General features: G+C 41.0%; 1 protein-coding gene across 1 annotated transcript in view; it reads right to left on the bottom strand.

Moving 5' to 3' along the window:
- Window positions 1-1988: 1988 nt before the first annotated feature.
- EYS (eyes shut homolog (Drosophila)) overlaps window positions 1989-26144 on the bottom strand; it is a 43383-nt gene continuing 19227 nt past the window's right edge. Inside the window, exons 4-8 of the mRNA XM_014936858.1 lie at window positions 25665-25809; window positions 19362-19536; window positions 17143-17315; window positions 10038-10199; window positions 1989-4764 (exon numbers count right to left, since the gene is read on the bottom strand). Of these exons, the coding sequence (XP_014792344.1) occupies window positions 3566-4764; window positions 10038-10199; window positions 17143-17315; window positions 19362-19536; window positions 25665-25809 (1854 nt within the window). The 3' untranslated portion in view covers window positions 1989-3565. The remainder of the gene's footprint in view (window positions 4765-10037; window positions 10200-17142; window positions 17316-19361; window positions 19537-25664; window positions 25810-26144) is intronic.

Below are 26144 nucleotides of genomic sequence, written 5' to 3'. Positions count from 1 at the left end.
CGTTGTTGTACGCGTCTTGGCTCGGTTGTTTCAAGTTTGGGGGGGCCAAAGGGGGGGTAGGTGGGCAGAACTGGGTTTGTCCCATTTGGGACTTCTAGTAAATTGGTATTTTGTAGGGACTGCCATCCACTGATGCAAAAAAAACCAAAAAAAAAACCAACAACAACAAAAAAGAAGCAAACCTGAAAACAAACTAAAATCTCCTGCTTTTGTACTTCTTTAAATACACTGGTCATTTTCTCGAGTCTGTCAGAAACAACAAAAATAGTCCATCGTATAAAGAAAAATGTAGGTTTATTGTTCTGGTTTTCAGTGTTTGGGTTTTCACTTTGAATACCTGACCTTACGTACCGCCATAGCGTTTTGCTCTTTGCTATAGAAAAGCCTCTTTTTTTTTCCAGAAAGGTCTTTCCAGTTTAACAACACACTAACTGGTAGGTTTAATTGTGAATATATTTTAAGGTAAGATGTCATTTGAATACCTTGCAGGTAGAGCTTCATGGTCAAATTGACTAAAATTCACAATCTTGACCTGAATAAAGGGGGCGGTAGACTTTTATTAAGTGATGTTTCTTGGACTCAGGCGAGAAGATTCATTAAAAAAAAAAATCCTCAGATTGTTAGTGTTTAAATGTTTACATCAGGGTTCTTTTAGGCGTAGAAGTGCACCAAAGCATCGTCCTGGTTTGTGGAGTAAGTCTGAAGTCAGCAGCTCTGCTGGTGAAGATTTTCCTCTGACCTGTGCTGAAGGAGTCTGCTCCCGCTCCGCTGGCGATGCCTCTCTCACATTCCCATCCGTTTGTGCCCTAAAAATAAACTGGGAGCAATGAAAATGGCAACTGTCTGTGCGAAAGGAAAGCTTTCACGGAATCACAGAATTGTCAGAGTTGGAAGGGACCTTCTAGAGATCATCCAGCCCAACTGCCCTGCCAAAGCAGGGCTGCCCAGAGCACATCACTCAGGAGCATCCAGGTGGGGCTTGAAGATCTCCAGGGAAGGAGACTCCACACCCTCCCTGGGCAGCCTCTGCCAGGGCTCTGCCACCCTCACCCCATGGAAGTTCTTCCTCAGATTGGAGTGGAACTTCCCATGGTCCAGCTTGTGCCCGTTGCCCCTCGTCCTGTCACTGGGAACCACTGGAAAGAGTCCGGCTCCATCCTCCTTCAACCCACCCTTCAGGTACTTGTAAACTTAGATAAGGTCTCCCCTCAGCCTTCTCTTCTCCAGGCTAAAGAGCCCCAGCTCTCTCAGCCTTTCCTCATCAGGGAGATGCTCCAATCCCTCCATCACCTTTGTTGCCCTACGCTGGACTCTCTCCAGCAGTTCCCTGTCCCTCTTGAACTGGGGAGCCCAGCACTGGAGGCAGGATTCCAGTTGTGGCCTCCCCAGTGCAGAGCAGAGGGGGAGAATGACCTCCCTCGATGCTTTCTGCCAGAACGACCAGAAATAATGTGTCTGGAAAGAATATGTCAATCCTTTCCAAGTTTGCCAAGCGCTTTCCTACCTGCCTTTTCTGTGTAGAACCCAAGGAGAGCCACGGCAGAACGGCTTTTGAGGGAGAGTTATGTTAAGAATTTAAATTAATGAGTGACAGTTTCCAGGATGTGCTCCTAGAAGCTGAGTTAGTGCCATGGGAATAAATCCCAGTGCTGCAGGAATAAAGGATGTTGTCTTCTCCGTTGCCTTCACTCGCCCCCCTCCCACCACTGGTGTGACCTGGAAGCGCTCCCATCACTTGTTCTTTGTCCCACACGGAGTCACTGCTGGGTGCAGTGTGGTGCTGGTGAGGAACTGGCAGTCCACCAGCAGCCCCAGAGAGAACAGGGTAAGCCCTAAACACGCTCCCTTCCCCAGCATCACGTGGCCGTAACAGGCCTTCCCAAGAAGAACTGGAAGAGGAGAAGGACCTGGAGCCAGCTCAAACGCCGAGAGGCCTCTGTGAGCTGCCTGTTGGGAAGAGGGGAAGAAGATCTGTTGTTTCAGGCTGGTTGCTTGAGGGCTCAGAGCAGCTGAAGAGGATAGGAAGAACCTCACGAAGATGTGTGCAGCTGCATCTTACAACATCTCAGGGTAGTTCCATCTCCCACCTCTCCACCACCTGTCTTATCTTCAAGTCACCCGTAACTGAGTGGGCAGGGCATTCGTACTGGTTGTGGTTCTGTGGGCATGAAGGTGTGACACCTGCTTTTACTGTGCTCTGTGGCTGCTGGACGAAGAGACAACAAAAATATATCAGAAATAGGTACTTGTTTCTGATAGGTGCTCACTGAAGACTTGGACTCAGAGAATTTCCATGCACGGAGGGGATGGTTCATTATGTGCTTTTGAGCGGTAGTAAAATAATTAAAAAAAAAGTATAGGAATCAATCTCTTATTTTTATTTAAGTATTTTACTTCTACAGTAAGCCAGCAGTCAAATGAGAAAATGTAGATACCATCATAAGTCATTTGTTTAAGCACATTAAAATATGTCTTGATTTATTTAGTTTTTATTGCTCACGAAAATGTAGGATTATAACTGAGCTTTTTCAGAAGGAAGGGAGTTTTTGCATTTGTATGTGAAGAACTCTATTTATTTTTCGGTTATAAATTAATGAAAAATATAGCGATGGAAATTCAATTTATTGTGGCCCAAACCTTTGTCTAGTAAAATTTCAAAATGTCATTTTAGGGGCATGTAAACCAGAAGGGTTGTGCTAAAGCAAAGCAGTTCTTACGCTTTCTGGTTTTGAAGCTGTTAGCAATGGCAGTTATTTGCCACGTTCCAGTTGTAAATGATTAAACCAACAAGTTTTCATGGACTCAAACAGGGGAGACCTCTGCTGGAGGCAAACAGCAGGCATAGGTTTATATCTGTTCAGTAATCAAGTAAAATGCCTTTTCTGCTCTTAAAATTATTCTTTGTTAAGTGTAATGTTTTAGTGTGAAGACTGGCTTAAGTTCCACACTTTTAGGTAAGAGCATGGGCCATAGACAGAGACACCTCTTCCTTACCTGGAGTTGAGTCTTTGTGGCCTGAAGCAATTACAGCTGCTGTGATTTTTAAAACTCTCATCACAATAAACCTGTGCTTTTTAGCCAAGTAAACCTTTCCTTCCCCCCAGTTTCAGTTTTTACACTTGACCTTAATATTACGAATCAATATTACAAAATTGTAAAAGAGAAGCTCTGTGTTCCGATAGAATGTGAGAGTTTGGGAGACACTCGGGTAAGTTGTCTGTTCTCATAAAGCAAGAAACAACACTGGGCTGACGGTTGGCTTTATCAGCTAATTATTACCCATTTGTCTAACAAAACTATTTCCAACAGAATAAAGAAAAATTTTGCAGAGTTTCACGTTATTTTAAAGTAAATACTAATGAGTATATATAAATAATTATACGAGTACAGCGTCTGCTCACATTTTAGCTACGATACTAATGCTTAACATTTAAAAAAGGAATTGGGAACAATTTTATGAAGTGCTTTCCTGTGTTGGTTCCTGAGTCTTACATTGCCAGTTAACACAAGAAACGGGGGGAAAAGGAAATGAATCACTTTTAAAGAGTCTTAAACAGTTCTTCAATTAATTTCCATCATTTCCATTGTAAACATTATACCCTTCTGCTTTCATTAGCTGAATCTTCTTAGAGTCTTGGAAGAGCACAACATCTTTAATCTTACCAATGAATTCCTTCTGAAAAAGCCCTGTCGTGACTACGTGGACTTCCCTGCCGATTTCAAACCCTCCAAAATAACAAATGCCACCATAGTTTAAAGCAGTGTATTTCCTGTGTGGGTCGATATCTTCAAACACAATTAGCTCCTCGTCGAGATACACCTTAATGCAAGTTTGGTTTTGGACGACAGTGACGAGATGCCACGTCTCATCGCAACAGGCGGAGGGTTTGCTGTCAATCAGAGGAACAGAGATCCTTTCTCCGAGATTCACCACGACTTTTAACGTTCCGTTGGCAAGACCAACAGCAAGGAAATCATTGTCTTCATCTTCACCTTTTCCCATCCACGCTATTAAGCCTTCAGTTTGATTGGTAGTAAAATTTAAGGAAAGGCGGCTGTGCTGGAGGTCTCTCCTTCCATAGTAAGGATCCGTGTATTTGATGTAGGAGTTGCCCACGAACTTTGCTATAAAAAATTGGGTTTTGGTATCGCAGTACTTACCTGACCAGCCCAGTGGGCATATGCAAATGTAAGAAGATGAAGTAGGCTGAGGAATGCAGAGGGCCTGAGCCCCACAGCTGTTCTGTGAGCAGTGAATGGATTGTTCACACGTGCTCCCTGTCCACTCCTGTGGGCAAGAACAAGAAAAGCCCGAGTTTTCGACGTGACACGTCCCGTTGTTTCTGCACACCGCGTACCCACACGCCGTTCCGTCACAGTCGCCCACGTTGGCTCCACCTTTGGGGTCAGCCACGGTGAGCTTCAGCTCCCTGCTGTTTACAACCATTTCTCGTATGCAACCGGTGAAACCTGTGGGTTCATTTTCTACTGCCATTGAGTTAACGAGGTTTAAGGAGGACACCCCTCCGACAAAAAAGTCCGTGTGCGTGTCCAGCGCGTTCATTCCAGGACTGGCTTCTCGAGTCATGTTAACACCATCCAGGTCCAGGTAGCCTTCGTTACCAACTCTTCCTGCTTTGAGTGAATGCCACGTGTCTCCATTGACACGGACCTTCTGAAGGGTCTGCAGGATGACCGTCTCGTCTCCCAGATTGTAGCGTAACTGTATAAATCCATTTACTAATGAGATACATAAAAAGTCACCTGTGAAAAACCAGAATAAAACAGATTTACTTTTTAGAGGCTGCACACGGAAGAAGAGCATGTTCATAATCCTGATGCTTTCATGCCTGTGCTTCCACCGGTTCCACCACCGGGTGTAAGTGACACAAAGGGAAATGGTCCCTGATGAGCTTCTCCTGGCCTTTTTTTTTGTTTTTTTTTCATTATTGGAAACTGAGCTCATGTTTGCCTTCTGAAAAGCTCTGCTTTGGTGCAGAGACTGCGTTGATCGGATTTCTGCTTCCTTCAGTCACCACTGTCACCCTGGAATGTTTTGGCAGCTAGAAACAGCCACCATCCTTGAGCAACCTCAGTTTGCCAGTCTCAGGTTTGGTTGGTTTTCCAGTGGCAAGTGGGTAGTAACAACACTTCATGTGCAACAGATTCCAGTACAACGGGGGGTGTCTGTTTTGTCACACAAACAGCTGACAGCTCTGCTTCCCACACGGCTAATTCAGTCCATGTAAATGATCCCAAAACGAGTAACGAAGCAGAAATGATGTCCCTGCCGGGTAAGGAAACGTGGCTGCCAAGAGAAAAGACTTAACCACTCTAAGTTTCTGTTCTAAAAGGGGGTGGATAATCAGTTTGTTTCTGATTAGGAAAACAATGCTCCTCCCTTGTGGGCTTTTATAGAAATTCTTCTATATATAGAAAAAAATAGAAATTTTTCCAAAAGATTTTAGTTCAATTCCATGATTCGGTTTTCACCATAAACAATGTCTTAGAAAACCACGCGGACATCACGCACCCGTACAGGCTGCCTCTTCTTTTCAGGCTTTAGGTTTTTAAACCAAAATGCCTTAAATAGCAGCAGTTAAATTTCTGAGCATTTTCCGAGCAGGTAGGTAACATAATCCTGTCACAGCCAGACAGAGCCCTGCTGTAGCAGATGTGGAGTATTAAATGTAGCGTGAGTCATCCCATTCTGTTTATTAACCTGACTTCCTTCTTAGTCACCCAGTGTAACTCCTCTTCCTCATCTCATCAGGGAGCAAACCTTTCCATCACTGCTCTGGAGCAGTGCAGACACTGCAGCATATTCCACCTCCACCAACAAATGTAAAGCTTTGGGAATGCTTCCTGGGCATGTTGAGTTTGGACTATTCCACCTCCACCAACAAATGTAAAGCTTCGGGAATGCTTCCTGGGCATGTTTAGTTTGGAGAAGAGGAGGCTGAGGGGAGACCTCATTGCCCTCTACAACTCCCTGAAAGGAGGGTGGAGAGAGGTGGGGGTTGGCCTCTTCTCCCAAGGGAATCATGACAGGAGCAGAGGAAATGGTCTGCAGCTGGGGCAGGGGAGGGTTAAATTAGATCTTGGGAAGAATGACTTTGCTGAGAGGGTGGTCAGGCACTGGAACAGCCTGCCCAGGGAGGTGGTGGAGTCACCACCCCTGGAGGTGTTGAAGAAATGTGTAGATGTGGCACTTCAGGGCATGCTCCAGTGCCCAAGATTGTTGGTTTGTGTCTGTTTGTGGGTTTGGTTTGGGTTTTTTTTGTGGCTGGACTCAATGATCTCAAAGGTGCCTTCCAACCATGAAGATTCTGTGAATGCTATGACTCAACACAAATTTTCGTAGGGGGCTGCAGGAATCAATACTACCAGACTTAAAGTCACGATACCCCTTCAGAAACAGCTGAAAAAGCACGAAAACCAGTGACTGACAGAATTATAGGAAATTGTGCTTAGAGATGAAGATTCATAGGACGTTTTGCCATTCATGCCAATTGGCCAGGCGTTTAAATGTGGGTACTGAAGGAATGACCACGTTAGAGGAGTGGAGGCTGGAACCAGCAGATAACATCCCCGTAAGGAGACTGCCCACCCACCAAGCCACCCTTTCTAGAAATGCAGGTCACATTATCTGGAAAGAACAAAGAGAGAAGGAAAGGTTTCACTGTAAATCTCATGTTAATGCTTTCTGTTGGATGACGGGAGGACTTTTTGGTGGGGGTTTGCCCCCAAAGGGGGAGTCCCACTGTAGCATTTACGTGGGCAACAAGCCACGCCAACGTCTAACTGTGCAGCTGCGAGGTGCTACAACGTGGTGCCATTGCTAAATTAGCTGCATCATCAGAGCTCAATTCCTTTTTTTTTTCTTACCCTAGTGAGGAAAAAAAGTGTTCTAATTATTTCCAATTAAAAGGGAATTTTAGAAAAAAATAATCCTGTGTTTTCGGCAACCAATTTATTAAATGTTACATAACGGTGTAGAAGAAAAGTCTTTATATAAAGTGCTTTCTAAACTAATCCCCTGCAGAAAGCTCTTTCACATCTGCTGGCTGCTAAGAATACTTCTGAGTCTTTCATCAGTCTAATTCTGTCTGGATTTGACAGGATTATATGAAGGCAAAAATAAACAGCTAGACGATTGGCTTTTCCTAAACCTTTCAGAACTTCAGGACAGTGAAAGTAGGAGTAGGAAAGTTGTAAAGAAATTAAACTACTCTATAAACGACAGTTTTTGTTTTGAAATGAAATTGATATGATTCTAGAAAGTGATTTAAAGAAAACATCCCTTCCTGTGGAAATTAAATGTTTAGGAATGGCAATAGAATGAGGACATGCTCATGCTGAACCACTCTTTGTCCAAGTCAAACAGACTTAGCCCTCTCCTTGGTGCTTCCAAAGAGATTTTTAATTTCTTTATATGCTCGCTGCTGCCATCACCTCTGACTGCTCTTTTGAGAGAGATCCTTTTTTCTCTTCTATTTTTCATGGCCCACGTAATGCTTTAGTTTATACAGGAGAGAACTCTTCACTGAGAATCTCAGAATTTGGCCTGTAAGTGACAGAATTATGGCAGATTCATTGTAGAAGACAAGAGTTCTTTGCAGATGAATGTATTTGTATTACTCATGTTCCATATATTGTTCTTTGAAGCTGCTTCTCCATATGTGGTCATGATTAGAAAAAGGCAAGGAGGAGGTGCCAGCCGTGTATGATGGATTTTCAGTCTTACTGAACAGCAAACTGGTAAAATGTCTATTTACAGAATAAGAAGGTGGTAAATTTGGCTGATATATGTTTAGAACCGTGGTTGGCTGAAGGTGTCTATAGAAATGCCTCAAAGCTCTACGTTTTGAAGAAAGGTGAGTGAAAATCCATGACAAATAGTTCAGTGCTTTTTTTTTTTGTCCTATGAAGACCCATTTTTGCAGAATGGAAAATCTGCTCTAAGATCACGGTATGAATGATACATAATGCTTCTGTCTAAAAGCCTGCGAGACACCACGTAAATGCAATATAAAGATGAAGGATGTTAACAAAATCCTTACAAAAAATTTACACCTTTGAGAGAACATTTTAAAAAGCATTTAAACTGGTTGGCAAATTATGCTTTCTTTCCATGAAGTTTTAGGAATGCTAATATGGTAAAATTTAAAATACTTTTCTAAAAAGTGGAAAAATTTTATTTCGTTACATAACGGTGTAGAAGAAAAGTCTTTATATAAAGTGCTTTCTAAATTAATCCCCTGCAGAAAGCTCTTTCACATCTGCTGGCTGCTAAGAATACTTCTGAGTCTTTCATCAGTCTAATTCTGTCTGGATTTGACAGGATTATATGAAGGCAAAAATAAACAGCTAGACGATTGGCTTTTCCTAAACCTTTCAGAACTTCAGGACAGTGAAAGTAGGAGTAGGAAAGTTGTAAAGAAATTAAACTACTCTATAAACGACAGTTTTTGTTTTGAAATGAAATTGATATGATTCTAGAAAGTGATTTAAAGAAAACATCCCTTCCTGTGGAAATTAAATGTTTAGGAATGGCAATAGAATGAGGACATGCTCATGCTGAACCACTCTTTGTCCAAGTCAAACAGACTTAGCCCTCTCCTTGGTGCTTCCAAAGAGATTTTTAATTTCTTTATATGCTCGCTGCTGCCATCACCTCTGACTGCTCTTTTGAGAGAGATCCTTTTTTCTCTTCTATTTTTCATGGCCCACGTAATGCTTTAGTTTATACAGGAGAGAACTCTTCACTGAGAATCTCAGAATTTGGCCTGTAAGTGACAGAATTATGGCAGATTCATTGTAGAAGACAAGAGTTCTTTGCAGATGAATGTATTTGTATTACTCATGTTCCATATATTGTTCTTTGAAGCTGCTTCTCCATATGTGGTCATGATTAGAAAAAGGCAAGGAGGAGGTGCCAGCCGTGTATGATGGATTTTCAGTCTTACTGAACAGCAAACTGGTAAAATGTCTATTTACAGAATAAGAAGGTGGTAAATTTGGCTGATATATGTTTAGAACCGTGGTTGGCTGAAGGTGTCTATAGAAATGCCTCAAAGCTCTACGTTTTGAAGAAAGGTGAGTGAAAATCCATGACAAATAGTTCAGTGCTTTTTTTTTTTGTCCTATGAAGACCCATTTTTGCAGAATGGAAAATCTGCTCTAAGATCACGGTATGAATGATACATAATGCTTCTGTCTAAAAGCCTGCGAGACACCACGTAAATGCAATATAAAGATGAAGGATGTTAACAAAATCATTACAAAAAATTTACACCTTTGAGAGAACATTTTAAAAAGCATTTAAACTGGTTGGCAAATTATGCTTTCTTTCCATGAAGTTTTAGGAATGCTAATATGGTAAAATTTAAAATACTTTTCTAAAAAGTGGAAAAATTTTATTTCCATTTGTTTTTTCATTCTGCATGACCCGTTGCACACAGAACCCGCATGCTCTGCGTGCGGCACCAGCTGGCTTTGCAGCACATCTTCACTTCCACTCAACTTTCCATTTGTTTTTTCATTCTGCATGACCCGTCGCGCGCAGAACCCGCATGCTCTGCGTGCGGCACCCGCCGGCTTCGCAGCACATCTTCACTTCCACTGAACTGGTTTTTTTACATGGCTTTATTTTTGGTCATTTTAAACCACTGGGCCAAACCCCAGGAGTGTGAATCCTGGAGTAGCTGTGCTGCCACTGGGCCAAACCCCAGGAGTGTGAATCCCGGAGTAGCTGTGCCGAGGCTGAGGGAGCACTGCCGGGAAGGGGGTGCAGTTACTGCTCAGGGGAAAATACTTTTCCTGAACCCCTTCATTAAATACTCGCTGGCTGTGGACTAATCCTAAATTTTGTTATGCATGTTTCCTCCTGTGAACTCCATTATTCACAGTTCAAAACCCAGTCACCATGGACAATGAGTTACAGAGACTGGAGGCCTGAATTGCTTGAAGGCCCTGCCTTTCTGTTTCAAAAGAGCCCCTGGTTGTGGGATGGGGGCAAAGGGGCACGTCCTTACCCGAGTGAGCAGCCAAACGCTGCGCCGTGTAGAACAGGATCCCGTCTGCAGAGAGGGGCTGGAACTGCAGTCTGAGGTGGGTCTTCTGCCGGATGTAAAAGGGTGCAAATGACATCCACGACGACTCACTGCTTCTGAAAGATGGATCACTAATGGAAATATCTGGAAAACACAAGAGGAAATGGCTCCTGAAAGGTATTTTGAGAGGACTGCGTTATTATGGCACCAGTTGTCTACAGTTATTTTGTGTAGTTTGTGAGGAGGGTTGTGATGAGCAGCTGCTTTTGTCATTTTGGAAAGCAATGACAAATACGGCTGCGTGGAAATCTTCACATTGAGATCCAATTGGCTTAAGGTTGCAGCTCAAAGATAACTAATATTGCATTGGAATTTTTTTTTTTTCCTATGGATATATTAGGAAAAACTGAAAAAAAATTATTTACACCTTATCTAAATGGAAATGTATTTTTCTGCTGAATTATCACTTTTTATTTAGTCTAATAATTCATGTATAGAAAAAAAAAGTCTAGCTAAACTTCCACTTTAGTGCAGTAAGAAGTAGAGTATGTTGACTCAAGTATTGATTATTAACACAACTTGAATAGAATGGTTAGAACAATGTGCTTAAGGAAGTTGTAATTTTGCTAGACCCACAGCCATCAGTAATCCTTGCTGTCCCTGAGGGGGAGGGACTGAGGCAATCATTATTCTGAGCAATCAAAAAAAAAAAAAAAAAATTACAATTTTGTAAGGGGAGTCTACAGTTCTGTTTGGTTTTGTTGCAGTGGAGTTGTAATCTCTACAGCTGGCTAATTGGAGAGCTAATTAGCTAAGAAGTAACATCTAGGAGCATATGGCTAAATCCCTAAAGAGATCTCTGGTTTTCCAAAGCCTAAAATAGCTGTTACTAGCCAAAGTCAAAACAGCAGACCTCAGTCTTTCAGTGTGACACATATTAAGAGCTGAATGCCTAGGAGTAAGCCGTGTCAGCCAAAAACTGTCCTGCGAGAGGCTGGGAAACCTCAGTACCAGGAAAGCAATTGGACCAGAAATCTGAACTTGATTCTCCTGCATCTGAGGATGTGGATATTCTAGCCAGGGTTTGGATAATTTCTTCTGTCCAGTGAATATTTCAGTAAACAAAAATTTCCCAGAAGAGATCAGGTGATAGAGGAAAAAAAAGAAAACCTTACATACCCAATTATTATATTCTTTGAGGATGTGGTGGATATGGGTTTGAGTATTTGCACCATGATAGTGACAATTAATGCTTAATCACGAGGCAATTAGGAAAACATGATACAAAAAAAAAAAATCTGCAAATTGCTAATCCATACCTGGCTTTGGTGGTAAACTCATTCTAGTTTATATTGCTATTTTGTACTGAAATGCTCTAAAGATGCTTTCAAGATTAAACCTGCAAGAAAAAACCACCCAACTCTGAGATTCCCTGGCTGGGACCATTTCTGGACTGGGAGCCTAAAGACTGGGGTGTTGAGTATCTCACTGAAGGCTGATAAAGGAATTGGTAATGAATTAAGTACCTAAAAGTTTGTTAATGTAGTTTCAAATTGAGATCTTCACTTACTCATATCTTGGACTGGATTTAGTCTGACAACAATGAAAGTGTGCTTTGGGGAGGACTGGAGCATAAGCGAGCTGGTATTCTGCATCTTGTAATTAAATCAGGGGAACAGATTACTATATAATCAGAGGGATTAATTTTGGCATTGAGAAACATATATTTAGCTGTCTCCACACACTATTTATAGGCATGAAAATACTCATTATGGTCAACTCTGACATAAGATAGGATTCAGCTGCTTAAATGTGCTTGTCACTTGCCACTGAGATGCTTGAGCATATCCAGGCCACCCACACGGGCTCGGCTGGTGGGACAATGAACACGGGACCTGCTGCATTTGGCAACTGGAAGCCATGAGGGACACATGGCAGCGAGTAGCCAGGGGCTATTTTCAGGCAATTGGATAGCACCACCATGCAGCACAGTCACCACAGCTAGGAAGAGGGTCACCTTATCCTGAAGCAGCCTCCTCCAGGGCTCCATTGAGGTTCCTAAATGTAGGTCCCTATTGTTATTTTTTTCATGACCTCTATCGCCTTAACTTCATGTGCCATTCCAGGTGTCCAACAGGTCTTGTACCATCTTTGTGAACCCTGTCTGGATGCTTTCAGACACCTTCATGTGCCATTCCAGGTGTCCAACAGGTCTTGTACCATCTTTGTGAACCCTGTCTGGATGCTTTCAGACACCTTCATGTGCCATTCCAGGTGTCCAACAGGTCTTGTACCATATCTGTGAACCCTGTCTGGATGCTTTCAGACACCTTCATGTGCCATTCCAGGTGTCCAACAGGTCTTGTACCATCTTTGTGAACCCTGTCTGGATGCTTTCGGACACACGTTTGAACGCCGGAGCGTCTCAAACAGCACTAAGCATCTCCATTTAGAGAAACTGAACAGCAAAATAGCTTCACTGACTCTATTGACTAGATGTTCATCAGCCATAATGGAAACTTTTATATTGAACTCACATGGAGATACTTAAATCTAGGTGCCATTCCTTTAAAACCTGTTCCTACCCTTGACACAGCTTCTAACTCCAAACACCTTCACAAAGTAAGATGATGCGTATATTTTCAGCAAATTATTCATGCTTATAGAGAAGCCTGAAAATAATTCCATTAGAGAAACTGAACAGCAAAATAGCTTCACTGACTCTATTGACTAGATGTTCATCAGCCATAATGGAAACTTTTATATTGAACTCACATGGAGATACTTAAATCTAGGTGCCATTCCTTTAAAACCTGTTCCTACCTTGACACAGCTTCTAACTCCAAACACCTTCACAAAGTAAGATGACTCGCATATTTTCAGCAAATTATTCATGCTTATAGAGAAGTCTGAAAATAATTCCAGCGCCAATTCCAGCTGGTTGTATCTCGTTTTTAATCACTTGGGTAACTGGAGTGAATGGTAAGTGCATGACTGAAATTGGATGGGGACATCATGTCCCCCATGGCTGGCCTGGTGTGGAGGGCGTTACTGTGGTACCACACACCACTTCCTTCACTTCCTCATGCATGGCTTCTGCTTGAATTTATCTAAAATAAAGCCATGGCACGTACTGAAGTAGTCAACTCACTTCATTCTACTTGACATTTTAAATTATACAGATAAATATTAAAAATGCATGTTTTCTTGTGCCTACCATGAATATTGAGTTTACTGGACTGTCACTGATAAATCTCAAAGTTTAGATTGCTTTTTAGGTAAAACTGTAACAGCACCTTCTATCCTTATAGGACATGGCTGCTATGGCTACTATTTAAAGATTTTTCTCATGTTTCTCAAGGTTTCAGCAAAGAAAGCAGGAAGCTCAATGGGACCAGGGCTGCTTAAATAACTCAGAGAACACAATAGCGAACACAACTCAAAACAACCAGCGAATAAGTGCCTGCAGTTGTCCTTTAAATGGTTAAACATAACACCACAGTTTTCCAGATAATAACTACTAAATAGTTTGGGCATTGTTTTCCAGATAATAACTACTAAATAGTTTGTGCATTAAGTCATCAAGTCTAACTGCGTTGTCAGACAAATCCAACACGTGTGCATGCACGTATGTGTGCTCGAGTGTGTCTACTTAAGGTGTCTTGCTGTCTAAAAATCTTGAGTTAAATCATACTGTGAATTAATTTGTCCTACAACAGAAGTCAAAATATGTCAAGTAACACTCTAGACTATGTAGAAAGAAAAAGATCTTAACAGTAAAAATTATTCCAAAAGTCAGTGTCTTCTATTTTTCGTTCATTCATTTATGACTATGACGATGGATTAAATAGTTAGAGATTTGTCGTTACTTTTTTTTTCTTTTCTGTCAGTTTATCAGGTATTTTCAAAAATTTGCTGTATTTTTGTATCAGAATAATGGTATTTGTCATCAGAATAATAACTAGAGAGTTGACTTGAGCTGGTAAAAGGCCAAAGGAAGTTGCTTGCCGTTTGTTCATCAAGGAAATGGCTTTATTGCTTGACAAGTATCTCACTAAATAGAGGAGAGAATGATGAAAAGCTCTTCACATTTGCTTTCTTTACTTTGCGCGCTGTACGTTGACAGGTAGTATTTGTAGCTATGGAATTTGCAGACTAATGTATAGTTGAAGAAACCTATTTATTAACTTTTTCTTTGTGGAAAGGTTAGTAGCATTCCATTGTGATGCCTTGAAGTCAAGAAAAATTATTTTAATAGATTTTATGAAAGTATATGGCACAAAGTAATCCTGCTGAAGAAAACTGCTGAATAATTTAAAATTTATAGAAATATTGTGATAAAAACCGTGCTTATTTTAGCTACTGGCAATTCTTCTCCAATACTGCCATCTACAGAATCTTTCAAATATTACATTGCTGTCCCCTTAAATGAGAATATTATCAGGTCGGTGAAATCTCATAATTAACTAATCTGAAATTATAGGTCTTCTTCATTCCTCTGCAAAATTTACTAAATTTTCTAGGCTATAAATTTCATATGCTTAGTTGCAGAGTCACAGAATGGTAGGGGTTGGAAGGGACCTCTGGAGATCATCTGGTCCAATCCCACTGCCAGAGCAAGTTCACCTAGAGCGAGCTGGACCGGAACGCATCCAGGCAAGTTTTGAATGCCTCCAGAGAAGGAGACTCCACACCCTCATGGTTAGATGGCACTTCCTGTGTTCCACCTTGTTCCTATGTTGCCCCTTGTCCTGTCACTGGGAACCACTGAAAAGAGCCTGGCCCCATCCTCTTGACACCCACCCTTTAGGCATCTATAAACATTATTAAGATCCCCTCTCAGTTTTGTCTTCTCAAGGCTAAAAAGACACAGGTCTCTCAGCATTTGATTATATTTTAGCTTGTTTACATCAGTGTATCTCCAGAAACTTAACACACTTGAAGAACCATCCTGTCTTATGACCATTAATGGGTTTGGACAACACAGTACACCTAAGAAGTGGAGCTTTAAATTATTCTAAAATTAGTATATTACTCTGTCTTGCTTGGCAAGGTTTTCTTTCTTGGACCCATTCAGATCTAATTTCCAACTCTCTCCTGTCTTCCTATTGCTACTTATGGATACTTGCCTTTCCAAAGTAGGTCTTAAATTTCATAGGCATCTTCCTACTGCACTTCAGCCACCAGTGTGCTGTCTACCTGTGAGTTCAGCCCATATGAGCCATTCAAACTATGTTCTTTAACTGATCTTGCTCTCCCTGCCTTTACTCTTGTTCTTAGTTTTGCAGCTGCTGAACACTTGGTAGTGCAGCTCCAACTCCTACAGCTTAATCATAATGCACCCCATGTGTGTGCTGACAGCCTTTCCATCCTTGGTGGTTTCAGCTCCTGCTCTAAGCAAGACACATCACATCGCTCTTTAGCACTGATGTCCTCATCTGCACACATGCTTTTGTTTCTCGTGTATATAGTTCATGAAGAACCACAAGCATTTTTAGTTTTTTCTAGGCAAATTAGTGGTCAGTATTCTTCCTTATTACTGTGGTTCTACCTCTACGGCCCCATTTATTCATTTTACCTGCCTTGTTCTCGTGCAATCCATACTGTTGTACTGTACTTACCAGTTGCTATTATTTGGTAAATCCCTATTTGTTCTTAGTCTTTGTTACTCTCCTGTGCTTTTTTTGCCTCATAAATCTCTTCTGTCTTTTTCTCACACTTCTTTCCTTCTTTCTTGTACATTCATTAGTCTTCATCATTTAATTTCCCTTTGTTCTCTCCTGGTCCCTTGGGCTGTTCATTGCTCTCTGTCTCTTTTTCTTTTGACTCCAATAACCACCATCAATCCAGAGATGAGATATTCAATCTTGATAAGCAGCTGCTTTTTAGCAATTTGCCATCCACTAGAAGTGCAAACTGCGCTTTGAAAAATCTCACGATAATTAATTATTCTGCCAGAGTAAGGTGAAAAGCAGGGCAAAGAGTTTGGTCAGGACCCAGAGTCCCTATTCATAAAAAGAAAGCTTTTAAATAAAACAGAGAGAAGCCCTCTAATGCGTTTACCAGGAGGAGAAATTACTAAAAGGATGACGATCTACAAGAAATAAAATTTTCTGTTGCTCAGATTTAAGCTATTTGTACTGGTAATAGTGGCCATCACAAATCTCTTCTGAAACCAGAACACAGGACTGTTCATTTGATTAATTATCTGTTTTATGTGCGCATGTCTTGGTGATCAGTGTCCTGAATCCAGATGGCATTACTTTTGAAAACCTCACTTGAAATGAGAATTCAAAATTGAAGAGTTCATATAAAGAGCCCTTAAAAGCTGTTGTAGCAGAGGCAATAGAGCAAGCACATTCTTACATGGAATAAAGAAGGGCTGGAAGGGACCTCTTGGAGATCATCTAGTCCAACCCCCTGCCAAAGCAGGTCCACCCAGAGCAGGTCCCACAGGAACTTGTCCAGGTGGGTCTGAATGTCTCCAGAGAAGGAGACTCCACCACCTCCCTGGGCAGCCTCTTCCAGGGCTCTGCCACCCTCAAAGGAAAGAAGTTCCTCCTCATGTTTAGGTGGAACTTCTTATACTCAAGTTTGTGCCCATTTCCTCTTGTCCTGTCCCTGGGCACCACTGAAAAAAGACTGGTCCCATCCTCATGAATTTGGTTGAATGATTTGAAAAAACTGAAGAAACATATGATGTTAAAAAGAAGCAGGGTCAGAAAGCACTATCTAATGATTCATGGCTTTACACTGAAAAAAGACCAGCCCCATCCTCATGAATTTGGTTGAACGATTTGAAAAAACTGAAGAAACATATGGTGTTAAAAAGAAGCAGGGTCAGAAAACACTATCTAATGATTCATGGCTTTAAATTACTTGGTTTTTCTAACAGAAAGGAGCACCACTTTTTAAAAACAAAATGTATTTTGTAGGTTGTGTCTCTATGTCACATTTCATGGATATATTACGAAATACTGTGCATTATCATATGTCACATTTCATGGATATATTACGAAATACTGTGTTTTTCTGCCCGAGCATTATCTCATAACTGTATGTCTGGTGTAATATCCGTTTGCCATACCTTGTTCACAGTAGGTGCCGGTTGTTCCAAGAGGACAGTGACACGTGTAGCCCTCGGGCAGTGGCACACAGGTACCACCTTGCTTACAGAGGTGTGGGGGATCGTGCTCTGGCTCACAGACCGACACCGTTTCTGTGCAAAATGCACCTTTCCACCCAGTGAGGCAGTCACAGCTACGGCAGGCAGGCGAAAGGAAAGAATGCGACATCATTACCAAGAGAAAACAAATGTCAGTAGCAATATAATCAAGATTTTCCAAGTGTGGATGCATATAAAGAAGCTTCTAGCATTTTTTTTTCTGTTTTGCTCTGCAAATAACTCAAAAAGGCCTTGGTTTCCTAAACTAGGAGTCGTCAAAGTGGCCATTAAAAGGAAAAGGAAAGCACTGAAGAGCATTCATAAAGATAAAAAGAAGTGTCAGTATAAGGGAACTGCTAACAATTGCAAATTTCAGCTATTGACAGGAGTCTGTCAGCAGCTGCCTTTCACATAGACATCGTTGATTTGTTAAATTCTTGTAAGTGGTGCATTAGGGGTTGGTGAGGATGGAAAAGAGGATAGTGGATCTGACCATGAAAGAGGTGGCAATCTGGTGTAATGGTTGTAAATCTATGCCCTAAGCAAATTTTCTAAACTGACTGAATCATTGGACTTGTTAGTGTCCACTACTCTTTATGCCTTTCTTTCATCCAGGCCAGGAGAATATAATAAAAAAAAAAATCACCACTAACCTCTAAATTTAAAATTAGTGTGAATTCCATAGAAATTCTTAAATACAGAATACACTTGGCATTGATGTTAAAATTCCCTCCTTACTAGAAAGAAAAAGTTTCAAAATAGTTAAAACAAAACATTAGACCTATTTTTATTTTAGAATTTAATGACACTTGATGAAAAAATGATGAAAAAATTGTTCCCCTGAATAAAAGCACTTATTGGTTTTTCCCTGGAAGTTTTCTCTCTCAGGGCTCAGAATGAAACTTCATAGATTTTGATTGATTCTTATTTCATGTCTTTTTATGTATGTGCAAAATCTTGCCTTTTTCTTCAAACTCACTTTTTCCATTCATCAGCCTGCTATTTCCAGGCAAAACATAATGAGGAGTCTGTGAAACTCTGCTGTTTCACCAAACCTTCAGCTCAGACAACAACATGTAAAGAAAGCCCAGAAAGTTCCAGGTGACAAACAGCTATCTGGAATGAGGCAAAAAAGGGGACAGAACCTTGCAAAAGCCAAAGCACCTCAATTCATCAAAGACGGCATCAGAATGCTTTCTGCCTCACTAGAAATGTTCTGCTTTGATGCATGAAAGCTTCTGAGAAGGGGAAGGAATTTAACTCCCTGAGTGGAAACAGAAATGTCCACTTCTTGGGCTAAGAAGGAGGTGTTTGGAGCTGAAGCTACTGCTGTTGGGCAGCATATACAAAGGTTCTCCCCCTTCCCCTTGCTTGTGTCTGCAGGTGTCTGTTTAATTGTCTTTTAATTCTTGCCTTTTAGGACATGTTAAGTTTTGAAACGAGTTGAAAATTATTTGCACAGAGCTGAACTTGCCTTTTAGGACATGTTAAGTTTTGAAATGAGTTGAAAATTATTTGCACATTTGCTGTGGCCTACAGTGGCAAAGGTCTATGAACGAATGCAATCTCTTCTACTTTCTTTAAAAAGTTCTCCAGGAAGTGTGCTAAAATCATAGAATCACCAAATCATTCAGGTTGGAAAAGACCCTTGGGATCATTGAGTCCAACCATCAACCCTACTCTACAAAGTCCTCCCCTACACCATACCCCCCAACACCACATCTAAACAACTCTTAAACACATCCAGGGATGGTGACTCAACCACCTCCCTGGGCAGCCTATTCCAGTCTCTGACCACTCTTTCTGTGAAAAATTTTTTCCTAATGTTGAGTCTAAACCTACCCTGTTGGAGCTTGAAGCCGTTCCCTCTTGTTCTGTCACTAATCACCTGCGAGAAGAGACCAGCACCATCCTCTCTACAATGTCCTTTCAAGTAGCTGTAGAGAGTGATGAGGTTTGATTTTATTAATGTAACATTAAAATTCTCTGTGTAACTGAATAAACCCTTCAGCAGTTTTCTTTCTTTCTGTCTAATGAGATGACAGGCTCCTGGAGACTTTTGTTGTCAAGACACCGTATCACCATAGTTATTAGTCTAGAGATCACACTATGCTGTAGTCTACAGAAAAAAACCAACTTACTAGACAGTAGAGCCACTTTCTATGCACTTGCCACCATTTCTGCATTTTATTAAGCTGCATGGGGAATCTTTACATTGTCCAACACTACGACCAGAATTGGGATGACCTTCTGGAGTCCCTGGCGATTTAAACTCTTGATTCATGCTGCTGCGAACTTGAACATCAAAAATGCAACCTCAAAAGTAGAAAGAAAAAATAAATGAAGTTTAGAACAGATACAGGGAGTCAAAATGAACCAAACAACAGGACAATGTCAACCTGAATGAATGGGTCCCACCAGAACGTCTTCAATGGATGGGCAACCATACCATCTACGTGAGCTAAAGGTACGCTGGCTATTTTCTGTTCAGCAAAATGAGTGGGTGATTTAAAGTCCCTTCATTTAATGAGAGGTAAAACAACAGAAATCACGTCATAAGGAATAGACAGAATACAAAGTCAGTGACTAGGTGCAATTTTGTGTTTACACATGCATGCTCTTACAAGACTGCATCCATAACAGATAAAAGTGGTCAAAAAAAATCCAGAAAAACAGGATAATAGACAAAAAGAAGTCTAATTAATGCAAAATATGCAAGAATCCAGAGAACACTGACTAATAAATCTAGGCAGGGAATGTGGACTTGAATTTCCTTAAGCTAAAAAGAACCATTTTAGGGAAAGACCCAGGTATTCCCCTTCTTAAGTGAGTACTTCTGTCCCTGGTACATATAGATCACACTGCACATGACCACATTTTAAAGTAGATTTACACTGCTCTTTTAGGCCCTTAATCTCAGAAAATAATTCAGAAGTTCAATGTATACTAGTAAGGTAAACACTTCTGGGGCCTGTTATTTAGTCCTGTGGGCAAGTGACCTGGTGTAGTCATGATTATATTACCAAACTTCTATTACTTTCCAGAACAGTGTAGCTGCATCCAGGCTACTGATGGGAAACGATCCCTAGATTATGTTCAGTCTCTAAATACACCAAAGACTTGTTTGAAAAAAACTACAGCTGTCACAGACCAAATATTTGTCAGGGACCACTGTAAGAATTTATTTGTAGAGATGATGGAGTGCCAGTGCTTGGATCTATGTCTTGACATTCTTTTAATTTGCCAATACGTCGACTTCGAAGTGAAAAGAGGAGCTGAAGCTTCAGAGTAAAGCAGAGATGTCCCCTCCTTGCTACCTTCAGGCAGCTCCTGCTTAGCCTGTGGGCTTTCTGGGGATTGCATCTACCTGAACACCCAAAAGTGATTCAGAGTCACATTTAAAGGCAGCCTTAAGCACTTCTGAAATGTCGTGCAGATCTAGACATAAATATGTAAAATTTTAAACCAAAAAATCAGGTTTTAAACCACTTTAGTTAAACCAGTACAGTAATGCGTTTGGAAATGCTTATACCTTTCTAAACCTGATTTATACAATTTAGCTGAGACCCAGTGAATTCCCACAGCGCTTGAAATGGTGAGAATAGGAGGTATTCAGCGCTGGGTGTCAGAGGCTCTCTGCCTAACTGTAAGAGTGGGGAAAGAACACGATATGGAGATTGCAAGTAAGCATCACGCTGTTTTTTTTAAAAATCCCTTAATATAAGGTTTTGCCTGATTCACTGAAATCACCAAGATAAAGACTTGCACCTGAAAGACACAATGAATGCCCAATTGCAAAATTCTTTTTATAAACACACAATTTGTTTTAAACAACATAGGAGTAATAATTATAGCAAGATAACTATCTTAACTACTGTTAGAACACTGTTAGTAAAAGCAGCTTTCTTTGACAGGCATTTTTCAATATCACACCCATTTTTGTAGTAGTTCTGTTTATATCGACACATAACTGGTAATTCAAAAGCTTATATTAAGCAATTTAAAATAGGTGGGGGTTGGCCCCCAAGGGAATAATGACAGGAGCAGAGGGAATGCTCTGAAGTTGGGGCAGGGGGAGGGTTAGATTAGATCTGAGGAAGAATGACTTTGCTGAGAGGGTGGTCAGGCACTGGAACAGCCTGCCCAGGGAGGTGGTGGAGTCACCAGCCCTGGAGGTGTTTAAGAAACATGTAGATGTGGCACTTCAGGGCATTGTTTTGGGTTTTTTTTCTGTGTGTGTGTGTGTGTGGTTGGACTTGGTGATTTCAGAGGTCCCTTCCAACCATGAAGATTGTGTGATTCTTGTGTGCGAAAAATAACCTAGTTTGATGCTTATTTGCAATCTTCACATTATTGCTTCTTTGCTTTTAACAGTGTTGGGTTTTAGGCCATCATATGCCCAGTAAATCCTAACTAATGTTTCATCTGTTCATCAGTAGCAAATAGAGCATGTTCTGTTCTCCTGACTCTGCTGGAGTGCTAAGAGAAAGCCACCCAGAGCTCTGTGCAACCACAGGAAAGCACAGCGAGTACCCAGGAACCACTAAGGTCATCGTGGAAAATAAACTGGCATTGGTGTCGACTACAAGTTTAACTCTACCAGCAGAAGATGTAGGTTAGAAACAGTTTTCAAGCACTCATAAACAAAGCTTATAGTAGGTACCAGGGTGTTTTGGCCCAGCTTTATGAGTGAGTAAATTTTTCATTTAGTTTTCTTATTTCTTCTTAATTCTCAGTCAGTGGGATGCAGATGAAGCAGAGCAGCAATTTGAGCCTGGCGTGGCAAGCGCTGTAAAACCTTCTGCAGGGGGATCAGCTGATGAATGCTCCTTTCTGACCTGAATTCCCTTTGCTCTGCCAGTTCTGGGCCTCTTTTAAGAAACTGCCAACTCTTCTGAATAGTAAAGAGGTTTTTCTGACAGCGCGAAGTTTGCAAGAGGAGCTCCAAAGAAGTTTCTGAATTTGTGAGTTAAACTTTGATGCAAGCAAACTGAAATCATATGCAACAGGACAGTGCATCTACAGAGGATATACTACCTTTTTGTTTGTAATCTTTTGTCTGATGACCCCTTAGACCACACTTAGAGATTTCTGCCAATGACTTTTTTTTTTTGCTTTAATTTTAATTTATAGCTTTCACCCCAGTCAGGCAGAGCTCCCAAAGAGGCATCAACAATGGATTAATGAAACTTCAGAAATTATAATAAAAGATACGTCATCATTAGTCAGCTTTATTTTTTTCTTTTTAGATATGATTATCACACAAAATATGTTTTCAAAAATTTCTCAGTCTCCCTTACCTGCCCATAAACACTTGGTACCAATTCAACTAAAAATTACACAAAGCAAGCATTTTTGAGACGCGCTAAAAGTTCAGCAAGAGAGCTGACAGAAATAGCTACATAGATAAACTGTGGTGCAGCACTGACTTTACACATTTCTAAAATTCTATCTGTCCTAGAGTGCTTTGCTTTTTCCCTGTTTTTCTTGACTGCTTGTGAGCTGTGGGGTGTCTGTCCAGAGGAGCTGCTGGCCCTCCCAGCAGCCAGCCAGTGCTGCAAGAGGCAACGCTGATTAAATGCTGATTAAAAACTCCCTTCTGTGACACGTGTGACACAGGAACATAAAGATAAAGCAGTTTTTACCCTGGCAGGTTTGCAACGTGTGCTTATTATGAACACAAACATTGACCACAAGGCTGTATTTGTATCTATTTGGAAATCAAGCAAATTCTGGGTTTACTTTATTTTAAAAAGCGACTGCAGTCGCTGGAATTCTATTTACTTATTTTTTTTGCAAAATCACGTATGTGAAGAGGTGGCCCTTTCAGTGTGAAAGAAGTTCCTCAACAGTTCAGCTTTATGATAAGAGCTTCTTATGCCTTTTCACTCCTCCTTTTGATGCTATTTGCTGTCAAACAACAGACTGCTTCTATAGGCACACTTTGTCTTACTTATGAACAGGACCACAGGAACAACCAGTAGCTCCTCCTCCTTTGCTCTTCACTTACTTCTAGATGCATGAAACATCAAAACTTTCCCTCTTTCTTTTCCCCCTGACACCGGATTTCTCTCTGCCCATCTCCGAGATGTGAGATATGGAAATCCAGCTGTAACCTCTGGCTTTTTCCAACCAATTCCCTATCCCATTTTGTGTAGGTGAATCACAGCACTGAGTCGTGCAGACCTGAACGTAAGGCAGTTGGGTTTATATTCTATTTCAGATTGTCCATAAGGAGCAGACTGGGTCTCTTTGGCCACAAGACTTGCAGGTACCTAAAGCCCACACCGACTTTTTAGAGCAGCTGCAGTACCCTCTGCTACACACCTCAGAAAACTCTCAAAGGTCCCTTAATTACACTATGAAAGGACAAGGAAGAAAAACTGGACACTTAAGTAAATTATCCTGCCACAAGGCTGCTGTAAGGCCACAAGCAGCTACAAATTCAGATGAAGCCCAATGTTCAGAGCCCCTCAAACCCCACAGGAACTTGGCTGCTTCATCTCAGCTCTATTTTATCTTCAGCCCCTCTGAAGGAAGTTTTCTAAATTGCTCAAGGTACCATCAAACATTCCTCAGCCTATCAAAAAAATCTGTGGGTACCGATCCCCAAATTTCCTAAACTTAAAATTCCCAGTCTTTTGATTATTAAATTACAGTTTATTAAATACATGGATTTCCAGTTTCTTCCTCCCCTATGGAAATTAATTGATCAACAAGATCAAGGGAGGAAAGGGTGTGAACCAGTCCTGACTGACTGCACAGTGACACTGGGGACAGTCAGGCTGCAGCAGCAAGGCTGACCTCGGTGCTTCTTGATCTGCTGGTGATTGCTCACAAAAGGAGAGGCATACTCTGGTATTAGAAGCAAAATGGTTTTAATAAATCATGTCTTTAAAAGCAGCAGACAGCAGCTTTCCAGAAGTCCGAGGGGTTTAATCAACTACGTGCTAGATAAATTTATCTTAACTGTCACTGCCAGAGCTTTATCGTGGGCTCCCCGTAGCTGCAGACTGGCTGAAGCAAAATGGTTAAAATTTTCATTTTTGTCAGTGGTATCGCAGCTCCCACTGCGGAGAGGGGGCTGTGGGGATTTATTTCTGATCCTGAGGATGCTGAGAGCTGGAACTGGAGAGATTTCTAAGGCAGAAGAACAAATGAGATGCTGACTATATAAGAAAATGTCATAGGAGATTGGTCATAGGGAAGCAGAGCTTCCCTGAAAGTCAATATGCTCTGGAGAACAGAGACAAGCTGCTGCTGGGAGGGAATTACCAAATATAGCAGACCTGATACTGTGAACGATGATGACAAAGAGAAAACTGTTTATGTGCGACACGTTTGACAAAATTTTAAAGTAGAGACTTCTTTTTAGAGAGTAAGAAAAATCATAGAGTCATAGAATCATTTAGTTTGGAAAAGACCCTTGGGATCATCGAGTCCAACCATCAACCCTACTCTACAAAGTTCTCCCCTAATCACTACATAGTACGGTCACTAACAGCACATGAACATTGAAATATTCTTTATTTTTTGGAAGAATATTCATCCTACATTTGTAGAAATTTGGCCACCGCAATACAGCTGCAACATGAGGAACCTGTAAAACTGGCCAAAGGTTTGCAGTTCATTGAAGCACCAGAGATTCCTGTTGGCCATCTCTAACATTACCACGTCTATAAAACCAGCCAGAGGGATTTCATGCACATTGACACTCACGTCAGAACCTCTATAGTTGTAACTCACTAACTCATTTGGAGAAATGATTCCTGACAAACAATAGGATAGAAGGAACAACCAGCCCTAAAACCCAGTACCAGAAATGTTAGTGGGGTGATTGCCAGTAGAAGTTGAATTAAGATTTCTACAGAGCTTCAATTATCAGTTTTAAGGTAGGAATTTTTTTCTGTTAGATATATTATTTTATATATATATATATTATATATAATTATTATCAGTTAGCTGAAATATTCCTAACAGGAATTACTTAGGTCCTCTCTAGAGACCTAGATCACAGTATCAGGAAAAAAAACCAGATTTCATGATTTCATCAGAAAGAAGCTTTCAGCATTAAAACTATTACCCAAACCAGCTCTGCCAGTGACAATGGTCAGAGCTAGATGGGAGAAGAATCTGGACCACCACAGATAAAGGAAGTCCTTTTGGAGTGGTGCTGTGGAATAGGGAAAGGTAAGAAGAGGTATTGCAGACTTCTATTTTTATCAGAAAGTATGAAAAACATGTAGCAAAGTCTTTCATCATGTTTCTTGGTTATTGTAGCAAAATAATGAAAAAGCCACAGGAATCTCAGCCAAGGAGTTCCCAGTTTGTTTCCCTCTAAGACAGAGATTTTAGATCTTTATTTTATAGGCAACTGAAACAGTCTAATGCATGCTTAAAAATGAAATGAGATGAAAATGAAATGAAAACAGAATAATCTTTACCTTGAAAGCTATTCTTAAATCTGGATCCCTTCGGTAGAAGTTCCGGAGTATACTCACGATAGCCTCCTAAATAAAACTGACTGAAGACATTGAGTCCAACCAGTCTCCCAGGAGAAGCAACAGTTCTGTTCTTCTGATCGTCCACCTTCCAATGAAACATTTACATTTGTTAGAACAAAGGAATTTACCTTGTTTAGGAACTCCTAATGAAGATAGTCCCCCAAACTTAACAGGGAAACACAGAAGTGATTTTTAAACTTTCCATGTAAAATGTGAAAAAACCCAAACACTTTTATCTAAAAGCTATCCTTCTAAAGCAAGTTTGCGGACGATACCAAGCTGTGTGGTGTTGTCGATACACCAGAGGGACGGGATGTCATCCAAAAGGACCTGGACAGGCTGGAGAGGTGGGCCCAGGTGAACCTCATGAGGTTCAACAAGAGCAAATGCAAGGTTCTGCACCTGGGCCGGAACAATCCT

Source organism: Calidris pugnax, unplaced genomic scaffold, assembly GCF_001431845.1.
Source record: "Calidris pugnax isolate Ruff unplaced genomic scaffold, ASM143184v1 scaffold12, whole genome shotgun sequence".
NCBI classification, from domain to species: domain Eukaryota; kingdom Metazoa; phylum Chordata; class Aves; order Charadriiformes; family Scolopacidae; genus Calidris; species Calidris pugnax.
The sequence above is the reverse complement of the archived record's forward strand: the minus strand, read 5'-3'. Positions and strand labels throughout refer to the sequence as shown.